The sequence below is a fragment of the Colletotrichum jinshuiense genome, chromosome 7 (genome assembly GCF_051148585.1).
Source record: "Colletotrichum jinshuiense chromosome 7, complete sequence".
NCBI classification, from domain to species: Eukaryota; Fungi; Ascomycota; class Sordariomycetes; order Glomerellales; family Glomerellaceae; genus Colletotrichum; species Colletotrichum jinshuiense.
Genome location: NC_139314.1, coordinates 402,698 through 416,740, shown reverse-complemented (window position 1 = coordinate 416,740; position 14,043 = coordinate 402,698). Strand labels below are relative to the sequence as shown.

The following is a 14,043-nucleotide window of genomic DNA, read 5'->3' as shown; positions in this document are numbered from 1 at the left end:
TTTTGCAAGGTGATTATACAGAAGGGGGGGTCGTTTGTGGTTTTTGGTTTCTTGTTGCTTTGACTAAGGGGGAAGGGTATATAGTGCCCGTGTATTTTGAGGCTTGTTTGTAAAGAGGGATCTTATTCGTGTTGGGGGGGTATAACTGAATGTGACTTGATTCGGTGTTGTGTATCTGGGTAGTCTCGAATGTGCTTGGGGAAGGGGTTCCAAGCAAATCGAGGGTCCTCGTCCTTACAGATTGGCCGTTGCAGAATTCTATGGCGATGTCTACTAGTTAAGTACATACAATGGCAGACAAGACATGGTGAACACCATGCTGTCGGTCCCTGTCCCGTCCCGATCCTACACTAATCCTATTTACCCTCGCAATCTCTCAACTTGGTCTTTACCGGCATTGGGTGGCAGCCTGATGGCCACCTCGATCCTTCGCTTACCAAGTACTTGCCACCCATCCACCGGGACGGTGTGGGCGCACGATGTGATGGATGTTCGGGGCGTGGACATGGACGATGGAGGGATGACATTCCGCAACTTCTTGGCGCCGGCCCTCGGAGCCGGCGATGCACGGACCATGTCTCCCGGATCGATGGTCCGTGCATTTGTCGACTGGCGCCGGCAATGGCGTTTTACCCCTGGCGGCGTTGCGGGAATGTCATCCATCGAAGGATCACAATGCATGACATGGCCCACGACCCGACCAGAGCCGAGAGGGATAGCGTTCCCAGAACCGCCTACGCCCTATTACCCCATCTTTTCGCGTTTCCTCAGCCTATGAGGTCCTGCTCACCTCGCCATCTGCCTGATGCGACTGCTACCCGACCCCCCCTGGCTGGGCTTATATTGGAAACACGCGGCAGAGTCTCCTCACACTGCCTCTGTGATGCTGTGGACCGACCGTACGGTTTGATACCCACTGGAATATTGGACTCATGTCTTGTCGGTGGAGAATGCAACAGTACAACCAGGTATGTTCGGTTTGGACCCGTTCCAGGCAGCACGTTGAGTTGTATACAGGTACCCGCGGCCAATGGCCAGGTAGCTGGGATCGACTGATAATGCAGATGGGTCTGTCTTTTGTTGGTGCTATTTGTGTGAATTTGCTGCAGTCAGATTTGTTCACAGGGATGCGAGGTGAGGTGTAAGCAGAGAGTGTATGATTCTCGGGCGTGTTTCGGCCAACGGTACCCTTTGTTCTTCCCCCTTGCCAAGCCAAACCAGAAGAACAATAAAAAAATCATCGCCCGTTGTAGTTCATCCGACATATGGGCCCGCCTTGGCTTGGTGCTGTCCAAATGAGGCTGCTGCAGTAAGATTCTTCGCTCACAGGGATGTTGAGTGAGGAGGTGTGTGTAGAAAATGTGTGATTTTTGGGTGTGCTTTTGCCATATACGCCACTCCCACCCCTCCCCTGGCGAGCCAAACATGAAGAACAATCATAAATCATCAGCGGTTGTAGTTCATCCGACAAGAGGACCCGCCTTGGCTTGATTCTATCTAGGCGACGTGCATATCCAAGTGGCGTTGCTGCAGTCAGAGTCGATCTCAGGCATGTTCGACCCAGGTGTGAGTGTGCAGAAAATGTGTAATTTTCGAGCGTTCTTGTGCCATAGATGCTATTTTCCTGCTACCGAGCCATACATGAAGAATAATGAAACTCCTCAGTCGTTGTAGTTGATCCAACAAATGGGCCCCCTCTTGGCCTGATGCTGTCCAAGTGACGTTGCTGTCACATTCAACCATGCGGACGTTGAGTGAGATGCGAAGAGAGAACAAGTAATTTTCCACCGTCCTGTGGCCAACGAGGCCTACCTTTTCCCTACCGAGCCACCGTGAAGTGTAATGAGAAATCATCAGTCATTGTAGTTCCATCCGTCACCGCTGTAAACGCACTCCTGGAAAGGAACCCAAGCATCGACAGATGAGAAGAACAGATCCCGTAAAAAGATAAAAATAGAAAATGAAACACCGTCCCAAAAAAAATTTCACGGTGATATCCGCGGCGAGACACGCAGCGACCGGATGCCAGCCTTGACCGTCTGGTACTGCTCGGCGGCCGTGGCCCGGCTCGAGGGCCGGCCGACGTAGTTCTTGTCGTCGAGCCACATCTCCAGCGCGTCGATGAGCGGCGACAGCTGGAAGGCGACGTGGACCGCCTCGTCGGCGAGGGCGCGGTTGTTGACGACCCAGAGCAGGCCGTCGAGGATCTCGGGGATGGCGCACTCGTCCCACAGCATGGCGCCCTCCATCAGGCACGGCTCCGGCGCGAAGGTGGCGCGCACCGCCCGCAGGCCCGGCGGCATGAGCAGCACGTCGTCCTGCTCGAGCGCGATCAGCCGGCCCCGGCCCCGCGGCGACCACCCGCGGCCCTCGCGCGCGAACCGCCGCCACTCGTCGTCGTCGAGGTCCGCCGCCACCGCCGCCACCTGCACCCCCGACAGGCACCGCGCCCAGCTGCCGACCAGCGGGTCCACGTGCGACCCGGAGAAGGCGCCGGCGAAGCTGAGCAGGTTGAAGCCCAGGCCGCCCTGCACGTCGCTGGGGATCAGCTGGCCGCCGCGGCCGACGGTGCCGGCGACGCGGTCGGCCAGCGTCGAGAGCAGCCGGAACCGCGGCAGCCTGCTGAGCAGCGGCTCGTCGGCGCGCGCCAGCCGGCGGAGGTTCGTGGCGCTGCTGATGGCGGCGGCGTCGTCGGCCGAGCCGAGGTCGACGTCGGCGACGGCCAGGCAGTACTTGGCCAGGCTCATGGACGAGCACGCGCCCGTCATGCTGTTCTGCACTTCGACCTGCTGCTCGGGGAAGCGCTGCCACAGCATGTCGACGTAGTCGACGATGTCGTACGCCCCGCTGTCCTGGAACTCCTGCTTGATCACCACCGGCCGCCGGAACACGTAGCCGCTCTCGGCGTAGGCCCGGAACGCGTCCCAGCCGAGGTACCACACGTCGGCCTCCTCGGGCGATGCCACGCAGCTCCCGCCCAGCCGGTCCTCGGGCTCGGCGTACACGCGGGCCCAGCGCTGCGGGCCCAGCCAGTCCAGCTGCAGGCGGCGCTGGTGCATGACGGCGTCGGATAGGTGCGGCCGGCTCAGGTCCTTGACGAGCCGGCGGACGGCGTCGGCGTGGCGTGCCTGCAGGCCCTGGAGCAGTGTCGGCCGCGGCGGCGGCGACGGCGGAGAGCCGCCCCCCGGGTGGACCGGGCTCGCTCGGGCTTGCGGCGCATCGCCGCCGCTTGTTAAAGCTGAAGAGTGCTGTTGTCTTGATCGCGTGGCGTGTAGTGATGGAGCCACGGTGCGGTCCGCCACTGGAGGGCTCGTCGGGTGTAATGTTGAAAGTTGCACTCGTTGGTTCTGGCCGTGAACCATATCCGACCCCGAGGCTGCCCCGGCCAGGGTTTTCCTGGAGAATTGTGCTTCCACCCATCTCGCATGCTCTCCAGCCCTCTCGTCCTCGTCTCCTGTATGCTGGTCCCCCTCCACGCCGTATTTGGTGTTGCTTTCTTCTAAACCAGAGCCTTCTTCATGAGCGAACCCTGGGTCTAAAGAGCCCATGCCGGTCGTAATTTGCCCTTGTTCCGACTCGGAATCCATTTCCTCGTCCTCCTCTTCTCGCCATGACAACAGACTCGTTGTCGTCTCCTTGTCGCTCCGGCCGCCCGTTCCGCCGAACCCCCTCTCTTCTACATCTTCGCGTCCGCTACTGACTGCAGAGCTTCCACCCGAGGCGGTATATGTGTGGGCCGGGTTCGACTGGCGTGTCCTGCCTCCTTCTCTTTCGCGCGCTCGCATATCTTCCGGTGTTGGATGTTGTTGGTCGCCGCTGGACTCGTTTCCGGCGTTGGGATCTTTCGGTTCTGATTCTGACTCTTCAGACTCTTCAGACTCTTCCGTCCCTGGCGGCGGAGCACCGCGCCCGACACCATTGATGGCAAGGACGACGCGTCCGCCGCCGCGCGTACGGGTCCTCAGAGCCCCGCGGCTGGCCTCGGTATCCGTGGGTATACCCGCCCTGCGACCGGCGGATGAGAGTCTGGTCCGCTTGGTCGGCCGAGTGAAAGGGCGCAGGCGATCACGGTCGGGGGCATCGTCATCAACATGGTTATCGGCATCGTTAACAACCTCGTCGTCGTCGTCGTCGTCGTCTTCATCTTCACTATCCTCGTCATCCTTCTTCCAGTCCTTCTTGTCCTCGTCGCCGTCGTCGCCCCCTTCGTCCGCCTCGTCGCCCGTGGACGGCACAACCATGCCAAAGACGTCAAACTTGAGGCCGAAGCGCCGCACCGGGGCGCCGTCGATGCTCCGCGCCGCCTCCCGGACCTGGCGGCGGGCGGCGGCCGAGGTGGCCTTGGTCTGGGCCCACTCGAGCGCGGCGAGCACGTCGGAGCGCTCGACGGGCGAGTGCGCGGCCTGGACCTTTGAGGCGGCCGAGTGCTCGCCGACGCGCAGGGCCTTGTTGCGGCCGCGCAGGACGCGCAGCTCGTGGCGCGCCAGCATCTTGGAGTTGAGCAGGTCGACGACGTCCTCCCAGCGCGGCATCAGCACGGCCAGGTCGTGCAGCTGGCGCAGCAGCGGCAGCGGCTGCGCGTGCCACCCGTAGTATTCGAAGCACTCGAGGCCCCAGGCCGCGATGATGCCCGACTGGTGCTGCAGGTGCTGGCTCTCGCGGTCGCGCATGCGCTTGCCGCGCTGCGCCAGGCGGTCGAAGTCGCCCCAACGCTCGTCGTCGTAGTCGTCGACGCCGCTGCCGGGGCCGCGGACGGTGCGGAGGAACGGCAGCAGCGCGGCAGCCACGTTGGCGGCGATGCCGTCGATGGCGAGGATCTTGTCCCGGTAGATCGCGTGCAGCTGCTGGCGCTCCCGCGCGCCGCGGCACGCCCGGGCGTCGCGGTGGAAGCTGGCGGCGAAGCTCAGGGCGGCCCCGGTGGCCGATAGCAGCGACCCGTGCGCCGCCGCCGACGCCGACGCCGACGCCGCCGAGGGCACGTCGACGCCCATGGCCGAGGAGGAGCCCGAACCCGGGCGCTCTTGTAAAGCCATGTCTGCCGACGACGTCGTCGACAGGGGGGCCGGTGATGGATGGGTGATGGCCCGGACCGGTGTCTTGCGGAATCGACGCGGGAGAAAATCGTGTCTGGAGTTGGCCCTCTTCTCTTTCTATCTTTACCTTTTTTTGAAAAAAATCATTTTATCCTTTTTTTTGCTTTTCCCTTTTCCCTTCCCATTCCATTCTCACCCCTCCTCCCCCTTCTCGCTGGCGTCGGGAGGGCGCAGGCGAGAGGGTCATATACATACCTGGCCGTCCCGGGGGGCGGTTGGTTGGCCGCAATGCATCGTTTACAACGCTCAGTTTTAACCTACCGGCATAATGGCCCCCCTCCCTCCTCAGGGCCACCGGAAGCAGACGAGTGCCCTGCTGGTGACCTGCCGGAATTAGTCAACGGTTCAGCAGTACAGGCGCTCGACCAGACGAGAGAACAGTGCGGTCGGGGGCAACGCATCAGGGGTTGGGAATCCTTTTGGTGGAGGCCGGCCTGTGGAATGCGACCCAGCAATATCTGCACGAGTCCCTAGTGGGCGCGCGGCGCGGGAGCCGAGCCGGCGCACGCTCGCACGCCAGGCAGAGAGAGAGAAATGGAGAGTTGGATTCGACCGTTGCTTCGCACCTCAAGCGACCTCTTTTGGTCCGACTCAGCGGCTGGTGTGTCCCATTGCCGGGGGCATGATGGAGACGTAATCGCGGTGTACATAAAAATCCCGTACCCGCCCCACCCCGAGAGAGAGGAAAACAGGGAACATCGAATGTTGGGAGAGCCCGGCCGCCCAACCAACTGCATCACAGAGGGATGGATGGCATGGGGCTGGGCTGTGCTGTGCTGCGCTGTGTCTCGCTCTCTTCCTTTGTCTTCCTCCTGTCAGCGAGGACCCCGGTTCCTGTGTTGCAGAGCCCAGGACGTCGCATTGGCACTGTCAGCGAGGATGGTGGCTGTATCAGTGATGCTCGTTGCGACGCCCCGATGCCGCGCCTCTGTCCCTCGTTGACACGATCGGCAATAAAATCAAAGGAAAAAATAAGAAATAAAACTAAAATAAAAACAATTGCATCCTGTGCCGTGCTGTCATCTCGCCAGCTGGCAAATCGGCTGTCAGCCATCGGCCCCTCTCTTCACCCTTGCCACGTAATCAAGTCTTTGTGTTATAAGCGGCAGTTGTACCCGCACCGCAACAACATTAATTACAACGACGGGAAACATCTCGAGTCCCGACAGCACGATCCTCCGCTGGTGTCGAGTTGAGCGGGTTGAAAAGCGCGTGGCAAGCGAGCGTGAGGCCGGTGTTGTCTCCGTGTCCCATCTCAAGCGTAAGCTGGAAGGGTATGACGGAGGGTAAGACGGACGCCCACAAATGCCCCCCTACAACAACAGTCACGGTTGCACGTTGATGGCCTCTGGGGTTTCATCTTAGTTATCCACCTCGTTCTCTCTCCGCCACCCCGCATATGTCGAGCCATCCATCCACCCTTCGAAAATCCTTCATCCGCGAAATAATCGTGCAAAATGCCTCTCATCCCAAAGCCGCCCTCTGGAGCGTGCACGAAGCGGACATTCACCAGCGGGTCACGAGACCGACTAGTCAGCCATGACATTGCAATGGGATTATGATGGAACCACGCAGAATGGGCGAGGGTTGTGATTGTTCCAGCCTCTCAAGTCCAACACCCCAATTACTGGTACTTTTCTCAACGGACAGACTCCGAAACTTCAATTAAGACCATCGGCGCTTCCGCAACTACCCGCTCTCAGGACAGTTGCGCTGCCTTTGACCCTTGTTCGTATTGATCCATGGACTCAACCCCCGATGATGCCAAAATATGCCGCCTCGTTGTCGTTGTCGTTGACCAGCGACTCGCTTCCAACTCGCGGAATCTGCATCAATTGACCATGCACAAAGGGCACGCTTGCTATTGAAGATGAAGAATGAAAAAAACCAGAAAACCCTCCTGGGTGGTTGGTTGGTTAACCATAATTCAAGGACCAACGTAATGCCGTAAGAAGCGCTAAGCCGATTTTGCCCGTGCCTCGTCTTACTCTGCATTACTATGCCTGGGCCGCACTGGTGGTGGGCTCGGCAGCTGTGTCTCTGTCTTGCAAAGGGCCCTGGGGGGTGTGGGCAGCATGCATGTCACAGCTGGAGCTCCATTGGCCGCATTCACGATGTGTGATTATGTAATCCACCGTCGAACTCTCTACTCTCCCGCTCGCAAACAGGCTCGGGGGTCTCTGGAAGAGACAATTAGTACAAAATAGAGACAAATCAAATATTCAAAGGATGTATTATGACTTGGTGCTCATACTGGCATATTTTTATGGCTTGGCAAACTTCTTTGGGGTCTCTGTGATTATTTGTATTGTTTTTTTTTAGTGTTTTAATTTTGTAGTTAAAACTTTAAATAGTTTGATAAGCACTTACGTCAAACACAATGTTGATATAGAACATGAGTAAGGACTTCCAAGCCTAAAGCAGTAAACGAGTGACATTAGGATGAGAAGAAGGTAATACCAAAGGTGAGAAGGTGGAATATCAAATAGGTGGTGGGATAGACTGAGGGTCCAAACCCGTGGCTTGGCCAGCCTGAAGAGAATTCGCGCCTAGGATACACCATCCATGTTGCGATTCATTGCAGCCTGACGATTTTAATACTGTATTAGCCTAAATTGTCGGCCAGTGGAAGGTGGGGGGATGATCCAGTACCTTGTCATGCACCAGCCAACGCAGCCCATGGATAATGCCGTTTTATCAACCCCTTCGGCTCCCCTCCAACCCCGTCGGTCATGTACAGAGCACCAACAACAGTGAAACTTCATCAGAATCTCTTTCCTCGTCATATGAGTTGCCTCGGACTCAGTCAGCATCTATTCGGATTCGACATACCGTTGTTAGGTCTTCCATGCAGCCCCTTGGGACTAACAGTTCTCTCCCGTCCAAGACACCAAGGCGGGAAGTTTACCAGGAGACTTACCTGGGAATTGCTTTGGAATTACATCCTATGATGACGTGACAGAATTGGAATCGTTACTGCCGCTATCTCCGTCGCTGGCACCATGTGCAGCCCGCGTCTTCCTCCAAGTCCCTATCACGCGATCCGATGACCGGCGTCTCTAGGACTGGTTGATCTTCCACCAGGCCTCTCTCTTACGATTGTCATCCTGGTAGTACTCCCACACCGCGGCAATTCCTCACCCGCGTCGCCGCAATACCGGGGATTCATGTCTTTCGCTACTTGCAATCTCGGCCACGTTACCGTTGTCGCGCTCACCTTCACCCTTTCCCTCCAATCGCCTCATCTTCACCGCCCAGGAGAACACTAAGAATCTCGATATCGCAAGAAAGCATGAATATGTATCTCCGACAGCATCTTGATATCCTCTAGCCTCATCTCATCAGGTATATACATGCCAGTACCTGGGTTGATGTGGGTTGGGCTGCCCGAAACCACTGACAGTTTTCGAACACCAGGCTTCAATTCTGCATGTCAGAGTTAGAGGTGGCGGGGAATGTCATAGTTGGCCGATTCATCCGAAAATTCCGTGGCATATCTAGGTACGAACCTCGAGAGGCGCGGGGGGACTTGAAGGCTGCGCCACTCTGGGGTACTTCTTGGCTGTCAGGAATGTGGGCTGGTAGTTCCACATGATACCTTCGAAGTTCATAGGCTGTCATCGATTATCGGCGCTTGGATATGTCAGCCGAAGGAGTCGGAGGAGTTGGGCTGGACAACCGTAGCACTGCCATGTACCCCACGCGCATAACCTCGCCTCTTTATCGGACGCTACTCACGTTACCGGTGATGTCAAACACATTCCATAGCGCATTCCCGTTTGTCAAATTGTCTCCCAGCGCAGTAGCGAAACTTGGCAGTCCTTCAGGGTATCCAAATACCGATTGGCAAAGAGAATCCTTTGGCAACTTCATGGTCTCATTACCGGGAATACCTCCTAAATGATACGTAATAAGATGATACTGCTCTCGTTGATATGATGGCGGTTGGCATATCTAATGTACTTTCAGACATCAAATTCCATGCCTTATTGATCGCAGTGAGCGGCGCCGCCAGACTAGGACTTGTCAGCACAAGGTTTTGGTATAACCATGTCGCCGTCTGAAGAGCTGATGTCTCCCAGGGTGGTTGAAACGCCGCAGCCGCTTTTCGACATGGCCAATAGACACCAGGTCTGAACTCAACAGCGTAGGCCTGGAACCCAGAGATTGCGTAACAACATGGATGTTCCGGATGCTTGTTTAGAAGTGCTGACGCCATCTCGCTTTCACCCTGGCGTCTGTGAGAACCAGAGACTCGGAACAGTGATTATTGGACAGGGAAGATGAACACCAGTCAAATATAGTCAAGGTGAAAACAACTTTCGCGATAGCAAAGCGACGGAAGACGAAGTTTTCAGGCTAATCTCATCGTCTGAGGATACGTAGAAGATGCTGCAGTTCACGTCGCTGCGAATGTCGTCAATATACACGGTGTGGCACTTTTGGTCATCCTCATTCTCCCGTCCTTTCATCCGCTTATCATTCTACTCTTGGCTAGCAACAATGCTGGGCTGAGACTTGGCTTTAGTATCGGCAGTGGTGATTACAAGCTCATTAGCTCCGGTGGGCTCCCTACTGGTAGCAATCTCTAACCGAGGGTCATTATGGCGTTATTCCCACATACATGTCACAATATCTCATTTGATGCCATTCACAAGCGTCGGACCTAATACCAAACACCCCGCGCGAAAAACCCCCGTCAAGCAGCTGTGCGGGCCTCACTGCTGGGCAGGTCTAGTCTCCTTCCCATACAGCTCGACAACAGCTGCTTCGACAACAAGAACCGACCCACAGGAGCAGACCGGAAAGGTCTATGCAGTATACCGACACCTCCAGGTCTTCTAACCAGTCGTTTTAGCGTTGGTTTATAGTGGTTCTCTTGACGCGTAGTCAGTGACGACATTCGCATTGGCCAACAGCGTCTTACGGCAAAGGTAGGTGGACCGACCGAGACTGATGCAAAGGCACGAACTGCCTCTTTCTAGTCAGCTCTTCACCCCGACGACAGCATCTTGGTTGCTCGGCCCAGCTACGTAATTAACTACCCTTGCTTGATTTTAACAAGGCTGCCACGCTAGAGTGACGTGCATAACGGGGACCTTTGTGGGCGGGCTGTGATCGCACACATTGAGTCTGGCGAGTCATGCAAATGCCCTCTTTTGGGATACTGGCTGGTAGTAATTGGGGCATCGTTGTCTCACGCTAGGCGAGGCCCCCGGTCATCGGAGGTTAGCGCTAGCATCGTGAGGTTTATTCCAACTGCACGTCACGTCTCGTCACGTTACTGACAGACAGCGACCAACACTTCCCTCGACCAGCACACTGCCAGAGCCTCTATCGGCTACTTATAGAAATAGAAGCGGGTCGGTTATTCTTACGTTTCAACTTGAACTGGAATCGCTATCAGGGAAATCAATAATGATCTAGCGTCAAGCCTGTTATGTTTGTGTGCTACGGTGACCGTCACAGCTCTGCGGACGGGTGGAAAACGACTAAAAAGCCAAGATGGAGGCCGAGAATGAGCTGCATACCTAGTGTGAATGAGAGTAAAGTGAGCACAAATGCACAAGCCGCTTTTTTGCCGAGCCAGAGATTGAATACATGGCCGAGAAAAGAACAGGAAATCAAGTACGTCCCTGAAGTGTTTTCTGCCAGTTTTCGAATGAGAGCAAGCATTGATGAAGGGAGACAGAGTTCGGGCTGACAGACATATATAGATGTGTCAGGCCACAGCCAGGGGGCGCTACTAGGGAGTCGATAAAGGGAGGCCCAACCACCTGTGCAGGAGAATGGTATAAACAAGTCGACGATACGAACCTGCAACGATGGAGGAAGACTGTAGAAATGGTGTGGGTGGTGGAGACAAAATGGTCGGCTCTCATCCCACCGCTGATTTGCTGCCAATCCTTGGCGTATACAGCATCCTTTAAAAGGCGTCGACAACAATCTGCAAGTCGCCAGACAATGGGAGGCGATGCGCGCCAAACGGCTGGCTGTTGCAGGGGAGGCGGTCGGTTGCGGGTAATAATGATGAAGCGCCGCCACCGAATCCTCGTGGTCCATCAGCGGCCTTTGGGCTCGGGAATCCAAGCTATGATTTCAGTAGGAGACCAATGGCACAATTGCAAACTTGGGCACCGGAAATTTGTCTGAGTTGGCACCACTGTTAGCTTGTGCGCAACATCAGGGTGGCTTGCCTAGGGGTGGGGGGCAATTGGCGGGTTGACCTTGGTATGAGACATACTGGGACTCAGAGGGATGCACCTGGTGCCCTCTGGTCTCGGATTTGTGGACGGGGAAAGGTCTTTATTGGCGTTCGGCTGCAAGCACATAAGATATGCATGTTCTGGCTGGTTGATACTTGCGAGGGAGCAGGAGATTAATCAGCCGCCAGAGGTGTGTAGAATCTTGATATTCTCTGCATGCGGGGCCACATATTGGGGATTGGAGAGTAGAAGCTGCCGGTTGATAGATTACAATTTTCAAAAATACTTTGCTCCCCAGCTCTTGTAGTACAATACTTGTTTACTCATCAACTGGATAAATCGAGACCAGAACTGCAATACCATTGTGGAGACTCCGTCGAGACTTTTGCCAACAATGAGAGTATTAACAAAAACCCACATCGGTATAAACAAGTCTTGAAAGTTACGTAGCTGGCATGTCTACTCACCCTGTTCATCGACGTGTCCTGTCTTGATGGTGCCTTTCTCACGACCTCGCCACGTTGCAGCCCCCCATCTTGCAGCGTCGGGGAGTCGGAATTATCTCCGGAGGGGGTCTTAACTGAGGATGCAGGTTACAGGGGTGTCAGCTGCAAGTCCCAGTATTCAGGGATGATTGGCCCCACGGAAGCATAACAAACTAACAAACAACCGACGCGATGATACCTGGCCGGAAGCGTGGAAGCGGAATACGGCTCGTGGTCGAGGCCGGCAGTGGGCAGCCCTGCGGAGGCCCACGCGAGTCCCAACCCAATCTCGATGCGTTAATATCCGAGCCTTGGGGATTCGAGTGGGACGCAACACCAGCTCTTCCCATTTCATGCAGCAGAAAGGAGAAGCGACTCGGCAGCTGGAGAGAGAGAGCCTTACAATGTGGTCACACGGGATGCGTCCCCCGCACGCCTCCTCTTTTTCTTGCGCCAGTAGCAGCTTTGATTGCGATGTCGATGTTCGTGCCAAGCGCCTCGCCTCCCAATTAAATGATGGCCGACGCAGCCGCGGGCGTGGTACGGCATCGCGTCGTGAGAAACTGCTTGCTTATCTTGCCGCCGTACCGCGCCAAGATGTTCGGAACCAACGGAGGCAAACACAAGCTTACTCTCCTCGGGCGAACCTTGTGCAATATATTGTCCCTGCCTGCAGGAGGCTGCCTTGGGGCCGCCTCTGACCAGGAAGACGCGTGGTATTTGGCGTCCATTCGAACAGCCCCACGATACGTGGAACATCATAGCTTGTAGAGGAGGAATTGCTACATGCTCTCCCCCACTTCGCGGCTGAAACCCGTGAAAATGAGTTGTGAGCAATGGAGAGGGAGATAAGACGAATGACGACAGAGAAAGAGGGCAGCATAGAGGAAAGAGAGAGCAGTGTAGAGAAAAGAAACGTCCCTTATCTGCGCTCAGAGCTTGTCTATAAAAGCACACCTCGTCTACGGCAGGTACCAGAGGTGTTTTAATGAGCATATCAGTTTCAGTATCTGTCCTTTTCGACAAGTCTCACACTCAACCTTGCCATCATTCACATATCAGTATTGTTCGTTCAACCGTACCCAATTTATGTGCAAAATACTGTGGGGTGGTTGCTAATAGCTCGCAGACCAAGAAGGGCTTCCTACAATCAATATGTCATTGCCTGCACATCTCCCCGAAGTGGACCATCTTGCTCACTCCATCCCCGGCGAAAAGACTGCCGAATCAACCCATTTTGGACCAGAAGCCCATATTCTCGGTTCCTTTGAAGTTCTGGATGGGCTGCCTACAGGTAGCCACCTCGAGAAGTGCAAGGCCGACGGGTCTTGGGATATCGCCGACCCCGCGCACCGGGGCTGCACCCTGGTGGACCCCTGTCTCGTCACCGGAGAGAAGTCGTGCGCTCGCACGACTTGGATAGCAAAGTTCAATCATACGTATGGGTTGTGTGGCGTCCATACCGGGAGTGAAGACCATGTTCTCTGCCAAGACTTCTCTGGCGATGAGCGACGGCTGTACCCTTCGTGTGCCGACTGCGGCCTCATCCTTGAAACTCGGCATCTCATACTCATCCATCAGCGGATTCTAGCCGAAGACAAAGCGTTGAAGCAGGCGGATGTTGAACAGCTAAGGACTTCTCTGTCCGGCTATGAGAGGGCGCGCAAAACCGTCACGGACCGGCACGTGGGGGCTTTGCGGGTTCGGTCCGGGGCGGCGCCCGGCCCGGGTTTTGACACGCTGAATCAGCAACCGGTCGCCCCTCAATGGTGGATACGTGTTGTGAGCAAGGTCATGAAGAAGGTTAGCCAGATCTGCAGGGCGTTTGGACTGCGCAAGTGACTTTTGTAGATGTAGTCAACTACTAGCTTCCTCGCATGACTGACATTTATAACCCTGTCTGTTGACCATGATTGTTGGACGTGTCAGCAATGGGTCATTGGAGGTATGTTGATGATGCTGCCGTAGTTAGGGACTAGTTAGTGCTGCATATAGTTAAGAGACTGTAGGATTGAGAGTAGGCAAAGCGTAAATGTGAATAAAGAAAGACGAGGAGATAAAATCTGGCAGTTCTGTGCATTAGATGAATTGGTTTAAGGCGGAACTGTGAGCTATGGCGATGGAGCCGAACACGCGCCGAAGCATGACGGCATTGACAGTGGGCGGACTGCGACGTGACTTGGTTTGTTGAAAATCCCGGGGTCTAACTTAGTCATGATAGATTGAAATCGCCTCATTGTTGTTGAGCCAAGGTGACCA

General features: G+C 55.7%; 2 protein-coding genes across 2 annotated transcripts; one reads left to right on the top strand and one right to left on the bottom strand.

The window, feature by feature from the left end:
• Positions 1–1,985: 1,985 nt before the first annotated feature.
• On the bottom strand, positions 1,986–5,033 carry EsH8_VII_000110 (uncharacterized protein; the record flags this gene model as incomplete). The annotated part of the gene is made up of 1 exon (XM_083270243.1): positions 1,986–5,033. One exon carries the CDS (start codon positions 5,031–5,033, stop codon positions 1,986–1,988), a length of 3,048 nt encoding a protein of 1,015 aa, XP_083127800.1.
• Positions 5,034–12,939: 7,906 nt separating this feature from the next.
• On the top strand, positions 12,940–13,626 carry EsH8_VII_000109 (uncharacterized protein; the record flags this gene model as incomplete). Its single annotated transcript, XM_083270242.1, has 1 exon — positions 12,940–13,626. The coding sequence occupies one exon, from the start codon at positions 12,940–12,942 to the stop codon at positions 13,624–13,626; it is 687 nt and encodes a 228-aa protein (XP_083127799.1).
• Between the last annotated feature and the right edge of the window lie 417 nt (positions 13,627–14,043).